We start from the raw sequence: 21,934 nt of genomic DNA on the forward strand, positions 1-21,934 counted from the left end.
AGCTGGCCAACCAACGGCCTCGTAGCGCGGCGTGCGCACCGCAGACCACGCCCTCTCCACCGAGGCACGCCGCCCCGTGATTCACGGCCTCCAATCAGCGATCCAATTTTTAACGCATGCGCATGTATCTGTCTTAGGGTACCTGGTGCGCTGGTTGATAACCCACGTGATTCCGCACAAGCCAATCGTAGCCCTCACCGCCAAGGACCCGCCTCCTGGGCTTGTTCCCGCTCCACCAATCAACTTCAGCCTTTGGCACCGTCTGACTTCCCTGCGGAATTTAGACCCTAGTCAGCTGATCCCTAATCGTCACGTGATAGCTCCATGCCGGAAGACTGGGTTTGACAGCTCTTTTGCGCAGAGCTTAGTCCCCGCCTCCTCTCATTACCTCCTGAAGGTCTCTTTCACTTGCAAAGGCGTCAGTGGGTAAGAAGGAAAGCGGTCTCCGTTTTGTTGCGCCCTCTGTCGACCTATGCTGAAATTGGTTTGGGAAGACCAGAGAAGGCTGTATATCTCATTTTATTGTGCTTTGCTTTCTTGCCCTTCCAAGATACACTTAAAAAAAAACCAAATTGAAGGTTTGTGGCAATCCTGCATTAAGCAGTTCTCTCAGAGCTGTGCGGTTTCCCAAACAGCATTGGCTCATTTAGTGTCTCAATGCCACGTTTAATAATTCTCACAATATTTTAAAGTTTTTTGTTACCCTTGCTAGGATGACCTGTGATTGGTGACCTTTGATGTTATTATTAAGACTGGCTCAGATAAAGATTAGCATTTTTTTGCAATAAAATATTTTTAAATTATACATTTCTAAAATAATGCTGCTGCACCCTTAATAGACTGAAGTAGTCTTTCCTGGTGAGTTACATGGACAGAGGAGCCTGGCCGGCTAAAGTTCATGCGGTCTCAAAGAGTCGGATGCAACTGAGCGACTGACACACATACACACATAGTGTAAACATAACTTACATGCACTGGGAAACAAAGGGAAAGTCATGTGACTGGCTTTATTTATGAACTGAACCTGCAATGTCTTAGAGGTATGCAGAGGGGAGCAGAGGTTGTCTAACGCTGGTTTCATTAAAAAAAAAAAAAAGCTAGTGAAACTGTTAAAAATTTAGGTTCAATTATATCTAGCGCCCAGATCTTAGTTTTTAATACTCTTTGTTCTCCAACAAAAGGAACGAGAGCTCCTTGGATAAAAGGGTGGTTCTAGGACATTGCACAGGATGAGCCTGGAACGTCTTGTAGTTCCAGAAGGGAAGTCTCCTGGCCTCCATCTCTTTGTTTCTCTGCCTCCACCCTCCCACACACACCCCCACACCCCCACACACACCATGAATCTCCTTCTCCCTCCCTCCCTTCCTCCCTCTCTCTCTCTCTCTCTCTCTCTCTCTCACACACACACACACACACACACACGATGAGGTATATCAAAGAGACAAGAGCCAACCGAAAGAGCTCCCAATGTCAAAGATGGAACAATCTGAGCAACAAGCAGCCCTGGATTATAACCCAGTCTATAAAATCTCCATGAGCTCAGAGTTCCCAATAGTCAAAGCTGCAACAATTTGAACAACAAAGTAGCACCTGATTATAACCCAGTCTATAAAATCTCCATGAGCTCCTGCTGATATAAATGACTGAAAAATAAATGGTGGAGAATAAGCAAATATTCTCTGCATAATTCCAAATAATTTATGTGGATATTCCATTCTCAAGATGGAACATGACTCCACTCCTTCATGTAGACTGTGCACAGAGACTTTCTTCTGCAGAGGATGGTGTTGGGGGCGGAGGCGCTACATTTACAGTGTAGAAGCCTGACAAACGTTCTCAACCAGGTGATGGAGGTTAACAGTAACAGTGACAAGTCACACTGATGCTATGTACTCTTAATAACGTGTGATGACAGTGGTGCTTCACCTCTGCTGTCTCCCTCACTCTCTGATCAGGAGAAAAGCATCAGACTAACTCTAGTTGAGGCACACTCTCCAAAATACCTGACTACAACTCCTCATAACTGTCATCAAAAACAAAGCAAGTCTGAGAAGCTGTCACAACCGAGAGGAACCTAAATGTGGTGTCCTGTCTAGGGAGCATCCTTGCACAGAAGAGGGACCTTGGGTAAAAACTAATGAAATCTGAATAAAGAATAGATTTTAGTTAATAAAAACATAGCAATACTGGCTCATTAACTGTAACAAACATGCCATACTCTAATGTCAGATAAATGTAAGGGAGGACTCCTCTGCTGGTCCAGTGGTTAAGAACCTGCCTGCCAGTGAAGGGACCCGAGTTCAATCCCTGGTCTGGGAAAATTCCACATGCTGAGAGGCAACAAAGCCCTTGCACTGCAACTAAAGAAAGCCGTTGCAGCAATGAAGACCCAGCACAGCCAAAGATAAATTAATAAAAAATTTAAATAAGAGGGGAAATTGGTTGTGGGGTATATGATAATTCTCTGTAGCATTTTCCCAATGTTCATGTAAATCTAAAAACTGCTCTGCTAAGAAAGCATCTTTAAAAATTTTTTAAGTCCCAGGGCCCTACTGCCAATGATTCAGATTATGAAAGTCTGTGGTAGGGCATAAGAATGTGCATTTTTTCCAGGACCCCCAAATGATCAGGATGGAGATAATTCAGGGTTGAGAAGACCCTCTTTTCTGAGGGTGGAGTTTGGCTGAGGGGAGGTAACACACAGGAAACCTTGCCCAGCTCTCTCCTGAAGTTCAGAGTCTCTTTGGGACCACCACTTGCGGTTGCCACTGCATTCTGACCACAGATAAGATTTGGGGGGGGGGGCGAATCTGGATAACCACAAGCAGTTTGGGTTACCTGTCCCTCTAAGCAGTGCAACTATAAAAGTTTCCATTTGTTTTAAGCCATTAAGTTTCAGCTTAATTTGTTACGCAGCAATAGATACCTAACATACCACCAGACCACGAAGCCAGCCACTTTCATTTCCAGTCAGTGGGCCGCACTTGAGAAGGTGGGACCCACACAAGGACAGCGACAGCACCTGCGCTCGATGGGTGGCAGCTGCTCAGGTCACCCCGGGCACCTGCCAATACCTGATTTCCAATTTCTCATCCACAGATACTTGGGGGTGGGCATTTCCCAGTTACGGAAGGAGATGACTGAGACCCAAACAGGGGAGGTGAAATTTGCCCAAGGTGGCAAAGAGGCACAGGGAGCCAGGCTGTCAATCCCGGATCACCTGATGCCGGGGTCCTTGCCCTTAACTGCAGTATCCACACTGCTTCAAACTCAGCTTCCTCCTCTGCTCTCCCTCCCCCCCTTTGCAGATTTACTGAGCTGTGAAGTCTCCTTGTGTGTGTGTTAGTCAGTCATGTCCGACTCTTTGTGATCCCACGGACTGTAGCCCGCCAGACTCTGTCCGTGAAACTCTCCAGGCAAGAATACTGGAATGGGTTGTCATTTCCTACTCCAGAGGATCTTCCCTATCCAGGGACTGAACCTGGGTGTCCTGAACTGGGGGCAGATTCTTTACCATCTGAGCCAAGAAGTCTCCTGACACTACCCTTTACCCTGTTCCCCCAGCTAGTCCGTCAGAAGGCAGCAGATAGTCATGCCTGAAGCCGTCCATCCTCTGATGGGCCCCTCTTCCCCATCTCAGTTGACAGCGTCTACTCAGCCGCTCAACCCCCAAACCTGTCGTGCCAGCCTTGGTCTGTCCTTTTCCTTACCAGCTGTCCATGTGATGTGTGACCCGTCACCAAGTCTGAGTCTGCTTCTAACCCGATCCTTAATGCCTGTGTTCCTGGCTCTCTTCACTGCTACCCCAGTCCAGGCCATCATCTCACCCTAGAGCTTTCTGGCTTCCCGACTTGCCCACCACAACCTCCACATAGCAGCTGGAGCTCTGAACCACCTCCCCCGGTTCCTGGGGCAGTCTGTGCTTCACGCTCTGGCCCGGAAGCCAGGTCTCAGCCTCAGTGGTGTCCTCTGCGCACCCCACCTCCCCATCCACTCGCCAGCGCCTGCCACACCCTGCCACTCCCTCGGACTTGGCCCCTTTCCTTGTGTCACTTTGAGGTGGACACAAGGTCTGACTCCACAGGAGCCATTCCTGCTTCCTCTTCTTTTCCTGGCAAACAGCATTCCAGTCTTGATTGGGTGACAACGAACTTGAGGCAAACACTGTTTTTTCTGCAGGCCTGGAGACAGATCCCGTGTCCAGGATAACTGGCCATTTCCTTTCCTGCTGCCAGGGATCAGTTTAGAAAGAACACAGGCTACAGTCCTGGCCAAGGGGGTATGAGGCGAGTTCTGCTGGGCGCTGCTACAAGGGGCTTCTGTGTGTGTGTGTGTTTTCAGTCATGTCTGACTCTTTGTGACCCCATGGACTGTACCCCATGGACCCGCCAGGCTCCTCTGTCCATGGATTTCCCAGGTAAGAATACTGGAGTGGGTTGCCATTTCCTTCTCCAGGGATCTTCCCAACTCAAGGATCAAAGTCACCTCTCCCGCGTCTTCTGCACTGGCAGGTGGGTTCTTTACCACTAGCGCCACCTGAGAATGTCCTAATGTCCCTGGGAAGCCCCACCACAAGCTTTCCTCCCTCTAAAGAAGGGAAGCAAGGCAGGGAGGGACGTGCGGTCTGCCCTGTGCCCTCTGAAGGTTGGGGTGCTGGTGGAGGAGGAGGGGGTCCTTGCTCTTGCCAATGCTGGTCACCGCTGGCAGGCCTGAACTTCACAAGAGAGCTGCTCACACCACTACCACATGTCCTGAGAGCTTAAACCTAGGCCGACTCCTCTGTTACTATGGCCAGAGCCACATCCGCGATCGATATCTAAACTGGCCTCTTTGCTGACTTATCACTGCTACCTTCCGCTCCTAAACTGTGAGCTCTGTGAGGAGAGGGGCCCTGTCCCTCCGTGTCACCATGTCCCCATTATATGGCCTGGGCACTGTCTGGCCTAACAACAGCAGGTGCTTAATAAATGCTGGCAGGGACTCAGCTTACTCGTCTCTGTGGTTCCTGGAGGGGCAGGGACTCAAGCCTTCACGGGATTAACAGGCGAGGAAGCCAGAAGAGAGCTGCTTAAGAACCCAATTTAATAAGAGTTACAAGTCGACACGTACAAAAAAAGAAAAACCAAACCTAACAATGTACAAGTCACGTCAAGACTAGGGGCAGAATCTAGAATGCAGAGAGACCCTCCGCGAGGGGCCCTGGTGCGGTGGAGATCTGATGGTAATTCCCACTGATTCTCTACATCTTGGCCTACTGAATAAATGTAACCAAAGCCTGAAACGGAGGCTAAGACTGAAGAGTTACCCAGACCTAACCTGTTCCCTCCCCAAGCCTCACTGCTCCAGAAAGAGGCGAACTGACAGAAGGGGAGAGACTATGAACCTAAGAGAATGGAGCCTCCGATACAGCGGCAGGGCCTTCACGGCGGTCAGATGACCGTGTGTCCCCGGCTCGTGACCCAGTGCCCGCCGTGTCTGCAAGCTGGGCTGGCCCCTGGCAACAGGGACGGGCTGGGGAGGCAGAGGGGCACCTTGGGGAGACTTGCTGCTTCGCCCCCGCTGCCACCCCACCCTGAATCACCACTGCAGGGGCCCGATGTCAGCCCCCAGCTCCTCCTCCTCCTCCTCTTCCTCCTTCAGCTGGAAGGGCTTCACCGGCCACTTGACCCTGACGGGCTCCACGTGGTCCTGCAGCCGGTGCCGCTTCATGTGGGCATTTCGACTCTTGATCTTATCGAACACCCTGCAGAGGCACCAGAGAACAGGGGGATCAGAGCAGGGGGAGGTGGGCGGGGTGACCCTGAGAGGATGGAGTGGGGCTGAGGGCAGGCGGTGCAGGCGCTTCCAGGGAGCCAAGTACCTCTCACACTCCCGGCAGGGAAAGGCGCCCTGGCCCTCCACGCTCCCGGGTGCCTCGGGGCTCCGCTTGGTGCCAGCGCTCGGGCTGGAGTTGAGGATGGACTCCCTCCTGTAACTCTTGGTCTTTATCTTTAGTTCGGGGGTTGGACGGTGGCTGGGTCTCTCCCGAGGACTGCAAGTGACCTGCAGGGGTGGGCAGAGATGACAAAAGGGTGCTGAGCCACGCCCTCACCCTGCTAAGGGACCAGCACGGACCCAGAGCCCACAGGAACATCGCCCATGGAAAGCCCCTCCCGCTGGGAGCACCCCCACCCCTGCCCAGCACGGATAGGCACCAGGCCTCCGGATCGGGCTGAACTCCAGACCCCCTGCCCCGAGACCCCCTACCTTGGCTTCTGCCCTGTCTATTTCATCTGGCTCCTTCCTGACTCTCTTTTCTGGCCCTGGGGCTCGGCCGCAATCAAACTTGATCATTTTTTTCCAGATGTAGTAATACTCGACACACTGGGCTACGGTCTTTGTCTGGATCTGATCGGGGAAGACAGAAGGCGGTTATGGACAGCGCCTCAGGAGCAGTAGTGAGTGGGGCCTTGATGCCCTAGAGCCCCTCCCCATCAGCAGGCCAGCTGCCACTTTTTGAAAGCCCTCCTGAACTCTCTCCTGCTATGGCCTGGCGGGCCCCTTTGCTAAAGGGGCAGAGAATCACAGACTCCTTCCGAGGGGTGAGGGGCTCAGAGAGGAAACCACCAGAGCCCACACCAGCTAAGCTCTGCACACTCTGAGCAACACGGCCGGCCCAGGAACCCTTCCCTCCAGGGATATGCACACGGAGGTACGCATTCGCTGTGACACCATGTGGAGCCGTGTGTCTATGTATCAGGACTAATTAAAGCAGAGCAACCCTCATGCAGTGGGTACCTCATGGCCTCTGCGACAGCTGGGCAGGGCCCTACAGTAAGTACTGAGGGAAGAGGCCCACAAGAGGACACACGATAGGACCTCCTTAGTGATCCAGTGGTTAAGAATCTGCCTGCCAACGCAGGGGATACAGGTTTGATCCCTGGTCTGGGAAGATTCCACATGCTGGGGAGCAGCTAAGCCCTCACACCCTAGAGCCCTAGCTCTACAACGAGAGAAACCCCTCTGAGAAGCCCACAGACTGCACCTGGAGAAAGCCCCCACACAAGGAAGACCCCGTGCAGCCCGGAATGAAAAAGAGAAGGGGACACGCAATGGAATACTCCTCAGCACACTGATGAATTACTGGCACACGCGACAGCGTGGATGAAGCGCAAAACTGTCATGCAGACTGGAAGAAGCCAAAGCAGAGCACGTGCTGCGTGATCACTCCATTTCTGTAATGCTCTAGAAAATGCAAACTAACTCACAGTGGCAGGAAGCAGACAGGAGTTGATGGCAGGAAGGAGAGGTTACAAAGGCGCAGGAGGGAACTTTTGACCCCATGGCCTGTAGCCCGCCAGGCTTCTCTGTCCATGGGATTTTTCAGGTGAGTATACTGGAGTGGCTGCCATTCCCTTCTCCACGGGATCTTCCCGACCCAGGAATCAAACCTGCGTTTCCTGTGTCTCCTGCACCGGCAGACAGGTTCTTTACCTGCTGAGCCACCGGGGATAGGTACGTCCAAACACTGAATCTTATACTTCGATTATGTGCAGTTTTGTGGACCAGTTTTTTAAAAAAGAGCAAGATAATCAGCAGGATATCAAATATACACGCTCATCATTTTTTGAGAACGTGTACATATGTGTGTAAACTGTACAGCCAGTAAATGCCTGTCAGGTTACAGTCAGTGGACAGTGGGCTGGGGCCTGGAGGGCTTTGTTTTGAACACAGGCTTCTTTTCTGTACTGTTTGGGGCTATTCTCAGTGATGGCTTTTTAAAGTTGTCAGTTGTTCACAGCAGGAGCGGAGAGTCACTCCCAATAGGCCCTGCGGCTCTAGCCCCTCGGCTCGGTGAGGGAACCTCCTCTATGCCAGCCTGCCGCGTGCACTTACCGTCTTGTGTATCAAGTTAAAGTCCTTCTTGTGGGCACAGAATGCCTTCTTAAAGAGCCTCTTCTCCATGGGGGTCCAGATGTCTGAACCTAGCAAGAAACAGCTGGGGGGCATTTCTTCCTCTGGGACCACAGTCACGGCCCCTCCTTCTTCAGGCTGCCGTGACCCGGTACCGATCAGATGCCAGGGTCTCTGCTAAGCCCCTTTCTTGCTTGGTCTCCTACAATCCTCACGAAACCTTAGCAGGTAGGGGCTACTACCATCCCCACTTGACAGATGCCACAACTGAGGCATCCACTGGTTAAGTGACTCGCCCAAGGGCAGGCGGACTCCGGGGCTGGAGTGCCTGCGCCCAGCCCTCCCTGGCACCCTCTTCCCGGCCAGGCAGAGCCCAGGAGGAAATGAGTGGACAGCAGGTAGGAACCAGCTAGAGAACGGCGCCCATGGAGTCCCCCGGAGAGAGGACAGGCCCTCCTGGGGAGGCAGGTGAGACCCTGAGACAACACCGCTCTGCCGTGGACACTGACTGGCCCTCGGGGGCTCAGCCAGGCCCCCACCACGCCAGCAGTCGTGCTCCACTCACCTGTGTAGCGGTAGCTGGCGAGAGGGTGAGTTCGCGGCTTCTGGGGTCCTCTGAGTAAGAGGGTCTCCAGGGCAACCTGGAACAGGGGGCACAGGAGGTGGAGGCCTGCCTTCATCCCTTCATTCATTTGGAAACCCAGGCAGCCTGCCCTAAAGCCACGCCAACCCCAGGGCCACGCCGAGCCAGCCCACCTGCTCACCGCCCCGCGCCTGCGCCTCACCTGGACATCGCCCTGGGCTTCGTGCAGGCAGTGCAGCGCCAGCTCCAGGTTAGTGCCCCCGCCGGGCATCACGCTGGAGCAGGCCACGTTGCAAAGCTCTGTTACTGTTTCCAGGAGGGGAGGGGGCGGAGACACAGAGGGTCAGGGCGAGCCAGGGAAGAGGCCTCCCTGAGGGCACCGTTAGGGTGGGAGAGGCTCCTTGTCGTCCCCTCCCTCTAGTAAAGGCAGGCTGAGGGAGGGAGGGACCTGGAAGAAGGCTCAACTCTGCTCCTGGCACCTGCTCTGTGCAGCCTGCCGGCTACCAGGAGAGAGGGGACGTGGGCCAGGGGCCGCAGGCGGGAGCAGCACTGTGCTGAAGGCCGCCTCTGTCCACCCTCCAACCCCCCACCCCCGCACACTGCTTCTTGGTCAGGGTGGGAACCGGGAGGAGAAATCTCTGGAGATAGAGGAAGGCCCTTGGGACCCTGGCCCCAGGGTCTCGGCCACCTCTGTCCTGCGTTTCCGGGTTGCTCATCACATCTCCCCATGGCTTCCAGACCAGAGAAGCAACGTGCTCATCAATCCCAGCCAAAGAGCTGTCCTGGAGCTCTGGAATTTCAGCCTGAAACCGGCTTCCTATGTTGATGTGTCTGAAACGAGGACACGCCCACAGGTGTACAAGACTTACACACAAGACTTACGTACAGTGCGTGACCAAGGTGGGAAGTAAAGCAGAGACGCTCTGTGAGCCCTGCTCTTGGGCCACGGCCCTGCTCTGTGGATGCCCTCTGCCGTCTTTCAGACACACAGAGTGTCCATTACCCCGACAGACACACACAGGCGTTCCAGAAGCCTCCTGAGGGAGGCTCAATTCCTTCCTCCGATTTCATCGCCAGGTTTCTAGCCTCAGCTGTCTGGGGTCTAGGACAGGGGAGGTGTGTGCTGATACCTGGCCTGCTCCTACACCCAAGGCCCCCTTCATCTAGCCACAGTCCACGGCTCTGCACGCGTGTCTCACTGTGCCACTGGCAGTTCTACCCAGAACCCCATGCTCTGGGCCTTCTGTCCTCAGGGAGCCGACTATGGTATGTCTGGACAGACGGAATGCTGCGGGGACAGCCGGAGAAGCCCAGCACTTCTCTCCTAGACCTGGTTTCCCCGGGATGAAGGTGCTGACAGAGCCACACAGGAATGTGCAGAGGGTAAGAGCGTCCCCATTTTGGAAGGACCCTCAGGTTCTAAGTCTGTCCCAACTCACGGTTCAATGCTGATCCTGGTGTTGTCCTTTACCACACAGATGCCGAAAGAGCCATCCAGGGGATCTGGAAAACACGTAAAGAAGAGCCTCAAAAAGGCTGGCTACAACTGACCCGTGAGGCCCTTTCTGACTGCCTTTCTGGAGCAGCTAAAAGCAGGTTCTTTAAGATTTCATAGTATAGACGCACTACTGTATATAAAATAGATAATCAACAAGGACCTACTGGACTTCCCTGGTGACCCAGTGGTTAAGAATCCACCTTGCAATGCAGCAGACACGGGTTCAATCCCTGATCTGGGAAGATCCCACATGCCACGTGTGCCACAACTACTGAGCCAGCGTGTTGCAACTTCTGAAGTGCACGCGCCCCGGGGCCGCGCTCCGCAACGAGAGAAACCACCGCAGTGAGAAGCCTGCACACCACAACAATAGAGCAGACCCTGCGCGCCTCTAGAGAAAGCCCGCACGCGGCAAGGAAGGCCCAGGGCAGCCCAACAAACAGAACAGAACCAAAGAAAGCCAAGGACCAACTGGACAGCACAGAGAACCATCCTCAATGAGCTTCTCTATGGGAGAAGAATCTGAAAAAGAACAGATAAGTGGATAACCAAACCACTTTTGCTGAACACCTGAAACTAAAACAACATGGTAAATAATTATGCTCCAATCTATCAATCACCTCAGATATGCAGATGACACCACCCCGATGGCAGAAAGTGAAGAGAAGCTCAAAAGCCTCTTGATGAAAGTGAAAGAGGAGAGTGAAAAAGTTGGCTTAAAGCTCAACATTCAGAAAACGAAGATCATGGCATCCGGTCCCATCACTTCATGGGAAATAGATGGGCAAACAGTGGAAACAGTGTCAGACTTTATTTTTTTAGGCGCCAAAATTACTGCAGATGGTGATTGCAGCCATGAAATTAAAAGACGCTTACTCCTTGGAAGGAAAGTTATGACCAACCTAGATGGCGTATTCAAAAGCAGAGACATCATTTTGCCAACAAAGGTCCGTCTAGTCAAGGCTATGGTTTTTCCAGTAGTCATGTGTGGATGTGAGAGTTGGGCTATAAAGAACACTAAATGCCAAAGAATTGATGCGTTTGAACTGTGGTGTTGGAGAAGACTCTTGAGAGTCCCTTGGACTGCAAGGAGATCCAACCAGTCCATTCTAAAGGAGATCAGCCCTGGGATTTCTTTGGAAGGAATGATGCTGAAGCTGAAACTCTAATACTTTGGCCACCTCATGCGAAGAGTTGACTCATTGGAAAAGACTCTGATGCTGGGAGGGATTGGGGGCAGGAGGAGATGGGGATGACAGACGATGAGATGGCTGGATGGCATCACTGCCTCGATGGACATGAGTCTGAGTGAGCTCCAGGAGTTGGTGATGGACAGGGAAGCCTGGCGTGCTGCAATTCATGGGGTCTCAAAGAGTTGGACATGACTGAGCGACTGAATTGAACTGAACTGAATATATACTCCAATTAAAAAAAAACAATACTCCAATATAAAATAAAAAATTAGAAAAAAAAAGACTACACGGTATGGAATTATCTCAAAAAGCAGAACTATCATGTGGTCCAGCAATCCCACTTCTGGGTATTCATCCCAAAGAATTGCAGTCAAGATCTCAAAAAGACACCTGAACTCCCATGTCCACTCCAGCCCTATGCACAGTAGCCACGATGTGGAGACAACCACAGTGTCCCGACGGGCACCTACACGCATGCAGGAAGCAGGTGTGTGCCTGCAATGGGGCACTGTTCAGCCTTCACGGAGGAAATTCTGCGGTACGCAACAGCACAAGGAACTCTCATACAGAGCTCGTGGAAGTGTCAAATGACAGTTTGGGAAACAGTCTGGCGGTTCCTTAAACAGTTACCCTATGGACCAGCAATTCCACTCTGAGGCATACACCCAAGAGAAATCAGAACTTAGGTACAACAAAAACTGATGCCTAAGGGTTCTTAACCAGTGCTCTTTGCAATAGCCAAGGGACAAAAACAGACCAAATGCTCATCAACTGACCAATGGATAAATAAAAGGTAACCTGTCCAGACAATGGAGTGTCATTCATCCACAAAAAGAATGGAGCCCTGATGCATACTACAACAGGGGTGAACCCTGCAGACATTACTCCAAGTGAATAAACCAGACACAGACGGTCACACGTCACAGGACACCAATTCTACGAAACGTCTAGAGAAGGCAGACCCATAGAGAGAGAAAGTAGCCTGGTAGGTGAGCCGTGCCCAGGGCTGAGGAGCTGGGGGGCGGTGGGGCCTGTGTGTAACTGCTCATGGATATAGCCCATCTCCTGGGGAGATGAACGTGCTTAGGATCAGACTGTGTGACGAGTGCACAACCCGACGAATATTCTCACAAACACTGTGCACTTTAAACGGGTGTCTCCTGTGATCTGTGAATTACATCTCAGTAAAGAGGCGGACATGACTGAGCAGCTTCCCTTTCACTTTTCACTTCCATGCCTTGGAGAAGGAAATGGCAACCCACTCCAGTGTTCTTGCCTGGAAAATCCCAGGGACTGGGGACCCTGGTGGGCTTCCATCTATGGGGTCACACAGAGTTGGACACGACTGAAGTGACTTAGTAGCAGCAGCAAAGCTGTTTAAAAATTACTCAAAAGACCAGGCAGAGGAAGGGTGGCTAGGTTAAATGGCCTCTGTTTTCTTTCTGCCTACAAAATTATAAGCACCTAGAAGGCTGCTGGACCCAGATGGTCCTGGGATAGTTCTGAACAGCAACGGGACCACCAGACCGATGCGGCCATAGGCCTGGACCGCATGCTACCGGAGGGGTGGGTCTGGCCTGCCGCGACCGCTGGAGGGGGTGGGGATCAGCCTCACTCACTGAGCACGGTGCTGATGAGCCTGTCCGGGCTGGCCTGAGCAGATGTGGAACAGAGCGTGTTGAAATAGAGCCCCGAGCCCTCCCGGATGGGGCTGAGCATGGGCGGCGGCGTGTAGGGTGAGCACTGGAACAGCCCCTTCAGGAGGCGGTCCACCAGGAACACGGGGGAGCGCAGGCGGCTCTGGTGACCCCGCCCCGGGCCTGGCTGCCCGAACGTGGGGGGCGGAGGAGGGACAAACAGTGCCTTGGGCTGGGGGCGCTTCTTCCGCTTTCGGTGCTGGCTGTTCTCCTTGCTGTTTCTCTCGTCCCCGCCCTTCTCCTGTCCCTGGACAAGAAGAGGCTTCAGAACCCCGAGGGGTCACCTGAGGCCACCTGCCTCAAGCTCAGTCCTCAAGAGCGCCAGGAGAGCGAGACAGGTAGTGACCACAGAGACGCATGCCCGGCCTGACAGTGCCCACAGCCCTCAGCAGAGGCCGGGCAGGGCCACCACACCTGCGCCAGACCCCAGACCCTGAGCTGGGCAGTGTGCGAAGCTGGAGCCTTCTCGTGCATCCACACCCGCAAGGAAAGGCCCTCCCTCAGACCATTTTGGAAACTCACTGATCGCGCAACTCAGTATGCTCTTTCACCTCCATGCAATCTGCCCCTCCACCCCTATCTTACTCCTTCTCGTCTTCCAGATCTCAGCTCTAACAACCCCTCCTCCAGGAAGTCCTCCCTGGCCTGCTCAAGCTGGTCTCTGGTGCCCCCTTGGGGCTCCCACAGCTCCCTCGGCTCCCCTCCCAGCCCAGCCCAGCCCACTCTGGGTGTCACTGTCTGGGGATGGGGGCTCTCCACTCCACTGGGCCGGGAGCCCCAGGAGACAGGCTGCTGTGGTTGCTGCAGTGTCCCCAGCGCAGGGTCAGACACAGAGACAGTCCAGCGCAGGGTGAGTGAATGAATGGATTTGAAACTAAGCTCTTCCAGAGTCAGGAGTTTGGGGCTTTTCCCACAGCTCCCACTGGCAGGTGGAAAGTGGCGGGATGGAGGTGGACTGATCAGCACCCACCTTGCTCCCTGGGGGACGGTTTGCTGGGGCCACAGGCACCGACACAGGGACCCCCAAAGAGGCTGTGGTTGGGTTGTCCAGGCACTTTCTGGCTCCCAGGGGACTCTGCCCATCCCCTTCTGGCCTCAGCACCTGTCTTGAGGGCTTGCAAAACTCCATGCCAAACACCTGCACACAGAAAAGAGACAGCCCTTTAAGGGAAAGAGCAGGTTGGGAGCAAGGGCCCCTCCAGAGGAGCACCGCCCTGGCTCCCAGCCTCCAGCCAGGCCCCCACCTCCCCCCAACTCCGGCAAGCTGAACGCAGCCTCACGCCCCTTCACCTGTGGATCTTGCTTCCCTCGAGGTGACGGCCACTGGTCGCTGTGAAAACACATGTGGCTGTTCAGCCCCTTCTCTGTATAGAACATCTGGCTGCAGTTCTTGCAAACGTACGTGCTCCTTGGCTCTGCCCAGTCTGTGGGGCCCCTGTTGTGCTGGTGACTGTGGGGAGACGTGTCAGGAGGCAGGAGAGGGAGAACGGGGCTCCATCCCCAAGCCTGGATACCCTGACAGCTCCAGGAGAACTGAAGGAATGGAGACGATGCCCCAATCCCCCACGGCCTGGTGCTCGCCCCTTCAGGAGGGCAGCACCCACAGCTCGCCCCCTGGGCGGTAGGTCAAAGCCAGCAGGGGACTCCCGGGGGTGCTGAGCTCCCCAGGCCGGGCAGGGAGGGGCTCCAGCACTTACCAGCCAGCGGCCACGTTCTCCTCCTTCACCCGGTGGGGGAGCCGGTAGATATTTCCACCCTGGAGATGAAAGCGCACCTGAGCCAGCAGCTCAGAAATGAGGTGCAGGAGTGAAAGCTGTGAGGTGCTTAGTGGAAACACGGGTGTGATTCTTAGCGACCCTGAAGCAGGCCGCAGTCTCTTGGTGACTCAAAACCAAAGACAGAACAAATCAGCAAAACGTAAACCTTCTTTAAAAAAAAAAAAACTTAAACCTTCTGTGCTTCACAGGATAGCATCAAGAAGTGAAAAGTCACAGGCTTCAAAAACAAACTTATGGTTACCAAAGGGGAAAGGTGGGGAGAGGGCGTTTGGGATTAACAGAAACACACGACTATACACAAGACAGGTAACCAACAAGGACCTGCTGTACAGCACAGAGAACTCTACTCAGCATCCTGCAATAACCTACACGGGAAAGAATCTGAAAAGTAATGGATATGTGTACATGTGTGACTGAATCACTTTGCTGTACACTTGAAACCAACACTGTGTTGTATATCAATTATAATATAAACTAAAATTTTTTTTAAGTGAAAAGACAGAATGGGAGAGAAAGAGTTGCAAATCATGTATCTGGTAAGGGTCTCGTATCTGTAATACATAAGGAATTCTCACAGCTCCAGAGTCATAACACAAACCAACTTAAAAATGGGCAAAGTCTCTGAGCAGACACTTAACCAAAGAGGATGTATCAATAGCCAATAAGCACATAAAAATGTGCTCAAGACTGTTAGCCATCTGGGAAATGCAAATCACACCATCATCAGGTTATCGCTTCCCACCCACTACGTTGGCTGCATTAGAAGCAAACAGCTGGACAATAACAAGTGTTGGTGAGAAGCTGGGGGCCTCAGACTCTGAGTGGGAAGGTAAGACGGCTTTTGGAGAAGTCTGGCAGTTTCTGAAACAGAGAGGATTACCCTATAATCCAGCAATTCTGGTGTTACCTCCCAAGAGAAATGAAAAAATATGTCTAAACAATAACAAATGTTAACGGCAGCACTATCACAATGGCCAAGAAGTGAACACAACCCAGATGCCCATCAGCTGATAAATGGACAAACACCACACGGTGTATGCGTACAACGGACGATTACTGAGCAATACAAAGGAAAAGTTCTGATCCACGCTACAATACGGATGGACTCTGAAAACATCGTACTAAGTGGAAGAAGCAAATGACACAAAAGGCCACACAGTGTATGATTCCAACCACAGGAAGTGTCCAAGACAGGCAAATCCATGGCAACAGAAGGTGGACTCCTGGTCGCCAGGGGCTGGGAGGGACGGAGAGACTGCAGCAGACAGCTAAGGGTATGGGGTGTCTTTCGGGGGTGAGCAAAGTATTTAGGCAAAGAGCAGTGAAATACAGGGTGCACAGCCTTGTAAACATGCTCAAAAGCCAATGGATGGCACATTTTTAAATGGTGAGTCAGAGACTTGCTAGTGGTCCAGAGGTTAAGACTGCATGCTTCCAATGTAGGGGGCATGGATGCAACCCCTGGTCGGGAGCTAACATCCCACATGCCTCGTGGCCAGAATAAAATAACCAAATATAAAACTGAAAACTTAATCTCAAAAAATAAACAAAATGGTGAGACAGCATGTAAATATTAAAGCTGTCAAGAATAATAAAAAAAGAAGCGGATGAGATAGCTGTGGCCTGACAGGAAGGACGCTGGACCTCAGAACGCCGGCAGGAGGTGAGGCTGAGCCCTCTACTCTGGGACCTCGTGGGCGCCACGCGGGAGGACCTGAGCGCTCCACGAGGGCGGACCAGCACACCGCCAGCAGCGGGGGGCCAAGTCAGACCCGTGATCCGTGACCCACGACCAGACACGGCATTCCACACAGCAACGTCGAGGGCTGAGGAGCTCTACCTTCACATCCTCTGAAGACGCGAAGGAGGCAAATCCAAAAGGAAGCGAGAGGGAGGGAGGAAGCAAACAGAAAGCGGGCAGTGAAGCAACGCGGCACCAAGTGTCTCTCCCAGCTCGAAAGCCCTGCTTCACGTGCGCGCGCGGTGGGGTCGGGGTGGGGGATGATGGGAGGGGCCCCCTCTTCTCTGAATCCTCCCTCCCCCTCTCTGTACAACTGCATCTGAAGAATTGCTGAGGTTAAACAAGGTGCCTGGCCAAGTCAGAAACCCAGAAATGGGTAAGGACCAGACTGCCTCCGGTATGGTTAGGTCCGTGAGATGGCCCTGGTACCTGGATCCTGTTGAATGTCGTCAGTTTGGACTTGGAGTCCCTGGCGGGGTCTGCTGGAGGCCCGGCCGACGAGAAGGAGGCCATGGCCACCTGGCTCGGGGAAGCCGCACAGCACATATCCATTTTCACCTTCTCCTTCCGGAAGCCTGAAAAGCGCTGCGCTCTGGAGTTGCCAGAGAAGAGCCTGTAGCCTCCACCCCGGGAGCAGGCCGGGCCCTTTTCGGCTTTCGTGGCCCCGGAGGCCATGCCATTCTCGGCCTGGGCCTGCTTCCCTGGGAGGTGGGTTCCAGATGGCTCATCCCCTCCTAACTGGGTCTGACGCAGGCCCCCGGGAGAGAAGATATCGCCCAGGTCCAAGGTCCCTTTTGAGGATCTCAACTGCTTGGCCAGAGAAGAGATGTCTGGGTTCCCGGGAGGGTCCAGGGACGATGCTGTGAGGGCTGGTGGAGCGGCAGCCACTTTTGGCCCGCCCTTTGCATCCCGGCTTATGCTGCCAGGTGAAGCCTCCCTAGGGAAAGTGGATGTGGATTTTCTCCGGCGGGCTGGGGAGCCCTCTGGCTCAGGGTTCACGGGGCCAGCGTGGAGAGAGTCAACAGCGGGCGTCAGAGACGGGGGCTGCTGTGGCCATGGCCCCTGCAGCGGCTTCAGGGGGCCCTGCTTGCCATCGGGAGTGGGGAGCTGGGAGGAAGCGGAGGCCACCTGGGCATGGGAGAAGATCCGCTGGGACTTGGTGATCATCTGGAACACCTGCATCTGCTCATGGCTCACCAGGGACTCCTGTGACTTCAGAAAGAGCTGCCGGAAGAGCGGCGTGGTGTCCGACGAGAGGCTGCTGGGCTTCGAGCCAGGGTCCTGCGAGCCCGGGTCCCCGGGCCACCGGAAGGAGTCGCAGTCAAACTTGCCCTTCTTGGGAGCCCAGCAGTCATCATCCCCGCTGGCACTGGCAAATCTGGGGTCCCCTGAGGCCTCCCCAGGAGCCTTCAGGAGCACGGGAGGGAAGGGTGGCACGTCCTCTGGGCCAGGCCCCAGGCCGGCGGAGGGCTCCCCCACTGGGGAGGCGCTGCTGAGCCCAGGGCCAGGCTCAGAGCCCTCCCGGGATGGCGGCTTATGGACGACAAACACACTGTTTCCTTTGCTCTTGGGGCAGCCTGACAGGTTCTGGAGCCACTGGAAACTGTGGCCTGATGGCTGGGAACCAGTGGTGGGGACTGTCTGGCCACGGAACAGAGGCAGGCAGGAGGGCAGAGGGGCGCCCTCGGGCCAGCCCTCCAGGGAGGACGAGAGCTGGAGTGGCTCGAGCTCGGCCGGGTCGGGGCTGCTGCTCTCCGCCGCCCGTGAGTGGATGGCCGTGAACACGTCAGCGGCGGGCTCCTTCTGTGGGGGCCTCGGCTCCTCGAGAACATCAGGGCCCAGGGTCCCCAGGGCACCAGCTGGACCGCAGCAGGAGGACACGGACGAGGACGGGCAGGAGCAGGCCACATTCCTCCCCTCGCCGCTGTCCGCAGGCCCAGCCGGCCCCGGGGACGGGATCTTGTGGTGGACGATGCTGTTTACAAGGCAGCGCAGAAGGTCTCGGTTGGGCAGGAGGGGACCGGGCGACCTCAGGCCGGATGGCGCGGGCTGGCCTGCCACCTCGTGCATGTGGGGCGAGTCCCCACAGGCCTCCTCCTCCGGGGGCACCTCCTTGAGGATGCACAGGCCGTGCTGGACCTCGTAGTGCCGGCGCAGCGAGCGGTAGTCGCAGTAGCTCTTGCTGCAGCCCTGCTCGATGCACACGAAGGGCTTGGTCTTCTGGTGGGTGAGCATGTGTCCGGTCCTGGAAGCACACAAGGACTGGGTCATGGGGGGTCTTGGCACAGGTCGCCCGTCACAGGAACCCAAGCACGTCCCCCGGGGCCAGCAGGGCAGAAAATGGGCTCAGACCCCACGAGGAAAGACTCCCCCTGACTCAAAGTCATCTGGAACGGGGGCTCTTTCCCTCACCCTTAAGCAAACTCCTAATCAGAGAAAAAATCATGGGAGCCAAGTCAGAGTTCCCCAAAGCAACACCAGTCTCCAAGGTTGCTCCCTGAGGACTTGGGCTCAGCTGGCAAGTGAGTTTTAAAAAATCACTGTTTACTTCTTGGATGTTCATAGTAGCAAAGTGAAAAGCCATAGAGTAGATAAAGCGAACCTGTTTAACTTTCCATGTCTCTCCAAGTTATTTGCCCACAGAATCACTTTTTTTCAAAGAGCCCCTTTTAGCATCCCTGAGAACCAGAGTTCGGAGAATGCACGCGAGGAAATGTTAACTTGGGGGTGCTCCTTCTTTGAACAAAGGAATCTCTGCCTTCCCATAGGATGCCTCTAGAGAACCACCTGTGACCCCCATTGCAAAACAGAAAGAAAAAAATTACAGATGCCCAGTCAGCAAAGACTCTCTAGAAAACAGCCAAATTTGCCTATAATTTCTGCAAATATGAATGAATACAAATGTCTTATGTCACACTTGTATCTACATTAATTTATTATAGAAATCAGCAAATGGGTACATCACCCTCTGGGTTCCCAGCAGCCCTACTCTGGATGGTTCTAATAAATGTGGCACAATAAATAAAAAAATTCTCCCCCCAAAGGTGGACCCTTAGCTTCCATCTGACGGAAGCAGCAGAGAAGGGGTCAAGAGGCCCACTGCCTAGCCCTAACTGTTACCTTCCTGTGACATGAGCAAATTGCTTCCCATCCCTGGCAGGGGGCAGGGGGTTAGGCAGTGAGGACAGAATGAAAGTGGGATTCACTGATACTCTGTGCAGGCTGTGCTCCTCAGCCACTTAGTCGTGTCCGACCATTTGTGACCCCATGGACTGCAGCCCACCAGGCTCCTCTGTCCATAGGATCTTCCCAGCAAGAATGCTGGAGTGGGTAGCCATTCCCTCCTCCAGGGGATCTTCCTGACCCAGGGACTGAACCTATGTCTCTTGCATTGGCAGGTGTATTCTTTACCACTGTCTCTCCTGGTAAGCCTGGGCATGCTACCAAAGGTGATGGATCATCCTTCTCACTTACAAGTCTTTCTGTTTCAAAGTCTGTCTTTCCTTCCTCAGTAGCAAGAAAACCTTATCATTTCAAAGGTATGAAGAACAAAGGTAATTCTGCTCTTACCCTGGGCTTGCTTTTTAAAATCAAGAATTTTTTTAAAAAAAGGGGGAGAGTGAACATTCCAAGCATTTCATAGCCTCTCACAGCCTCTTATCCCAAGGCATATCCCTCACAGAGCACAGATCTGTTCTCTTCAGGCACCTGCTCCAAATCTTTCTGCACAGAGTTAGCCCAATTCCCTCCAGGACAGAACTGCCCCTGGGGTGTGTCTTTAAACCACAAGGGTCCTGTCTGCCAGTCGCAGCAGCACTCTCCTCTCTGGAGTGGATTTGGGGGCTGGGGCCATGTGGGTCTGGCCCCAGGAACCCTGGCAGCTCAAGACCAGTCTGCGTCTGAGCACAGGCTGCACACCCCTGGGGGCCTCCACAGGGCGGGGTGTGGGCTGATGGGAGGGGTGCTGAGGCCCAGGCGCGCCCCCAGCCCCCTGAGTAGACGTCCTGACCCGGCCCCTACGCACAGGTGGTCCTGTCGCTTGAAGGCCTTGCTGCAGATCTTGCACACGTGCTTCCTCTCCTGGCTGTGCGTCAGGTAGTGCTTGCTCAGGGAGCTGGCGCTGCTGAACACCTTCCCGCAGAGGCTGCAGTCCAGGAGCGTGTTCTGCGGGGAGCTGTGCTGCCGCTTGCCTTTCCGCGCGCTCCCCGACGTGGCCCGGCCTCCTTCCTCCGCCTCTTTGGGCACCTTGAGGGCGCCCAGCCCCAGGTCTAGATGGAGGGAAAAGGCACCGGCTCTAGACCTCCAGGGACCTCCACAGCCCACCAGGCCCGGGCCCCGGGGGCACGACCTCACCTTGTAAGGAAGTCTGAGACTCGGGATCTACATACTCCTCCAACAGCTTCGTGGAGTCACTGTCCTTCCCTGAGTACAGGGACAGGGTGTCCAGGTTGTCCTCCAGTGGCTCGCTGGGTGTGTCGGGTGCCGGGAAGCTGGGGTCCAGCTCCAGACCTCTCAGGCCACCGTAGAGCAGGTCCCGTGTGCCAGGCCCCAGGTCCCGGTTGACGGCGTCGCTGCAGGTGAGCGCCTGGTCCTCGGGATACGAAGAGAGGTGCATCTCGGAGGGAAGGGCACCCTCATCCTCCAGGCTGTACTGGTCCATGGCTCTCCACCACCAGGGCTCAGCCAAGGGCGACTCTCCAGACAAGCAGGGCTGTGTGCAGAGTCAGGGAGGAGACAGCAGGCCTTGATGGTATCTAATTCCTGAGAACGAACGAGGAAGAATCACAGTTACGAGGAGCCAACGTGCACGGTGGACAGAGTGTGGACTTGGAATTCACACAGATGCGTCCTGCAGTCTGTTCTCTGCCACTCAGCAGCCATGTGACCTTGGGCAGTCACTCAAGCACCACGAGCCCTAGCCGCCTCATCTCCAAATTCAGCATAAGCACATCTCTATCATGAGACTGTTGTAAGGAATAAATTAAAAAGGTTTTGGCGACATGGTGGACTGAACTGATCTCTTTCTCCAACCATAAACTCATGAGATACAAGACAATTTTTAGTAGAGAGCCAGGCTCAAGAGACAGGTAAGACCCCAGGTGCCAGCAACAATGAAGAAACCCAAAGCCAGAGGTGTGAGTTGGCCCACGAGTGGGCCCAAGGTGAAGTCAGTCTCCTGTATGGGGCCTGGAGCTATCCTCCAATATGACGTCCACCAGTGAGTGACAGGTGGTGATGAAGCACTTGAAAATGTGGCCGCAAACTGAGACCTGTGGTGAGTGTAATTTACATACTGGATTTGGAAGACTCAGTACCAAAAATAACTCATCTTCATATTGATTACACATTGAAATGAAAGCATTTTGGATCTACTGGCTTAAATATGATATTAAAACTAATTTCACCTACCTATTTTTATTTCCTAACATGGTTATGAGATTGCTTTGAATTACATTATCTGGCTCATATTATATTTCTATTAGAGAGCACTATCCTGGAGGCTGTAACAGACAGATGGAAGGGGAAACAGGTCCTTGAGTTCACAGGGAAG

General features: G+C 54.0%; 1 protein-coding gene across 1 annotated transcript; it reads right to left on the reverse strand.

Moving 5' to 3' along the window:
- Positions 1-5,577: 5,577 nt before the first annotated feature.
- On the reverse strand, positions 5,578-21,043 carry ZNF541 (zinc finger protein 541). Its single transcript, XM_052656704.1, has 15 exons — positions 20,737-21,043; positions 20,408-20,651; positions 16,813-18,628; positions 14,562-14,620; positions 14,155-14,314; positions 13,829-14,002; positions 12,787-13,111; positions 9,916-9,979; positions 9,165-9,307; positions 8,679-8,782; positions 8,459-8,534; positions 7,876-7,964; positions 6,247-6,387; positions 5,861-6,042; positions 5,578-5,743 (listed from the first exon to the last, which is right to left on the reverse strand). The coding sequence occupies exons 1-15, from the start codon at positions 21,041-21,043 to the stop codon at positions 5,578-5,580; spliced, it is 4,050 nt and encodes a 1,349-aa protein (XP_052512664.1).
- Positions 21,044-21,934: the final 891 nt, after the last annotated feature.

The sequence above is a fragment of the Budorcas taxicolor genome, chromosome 18, assembly GCF_023091745.1.
Source record: "Budorcas taxicolor isolate Tak-1 chromosome 18, Takin1.1, whole genome shotgun sequence".
NCBI lineage: Eukaryota > Metazoa > Chordata > Mammalia > Artiodactyla > Bovidae > Budorcas > Budorcas taxicolor.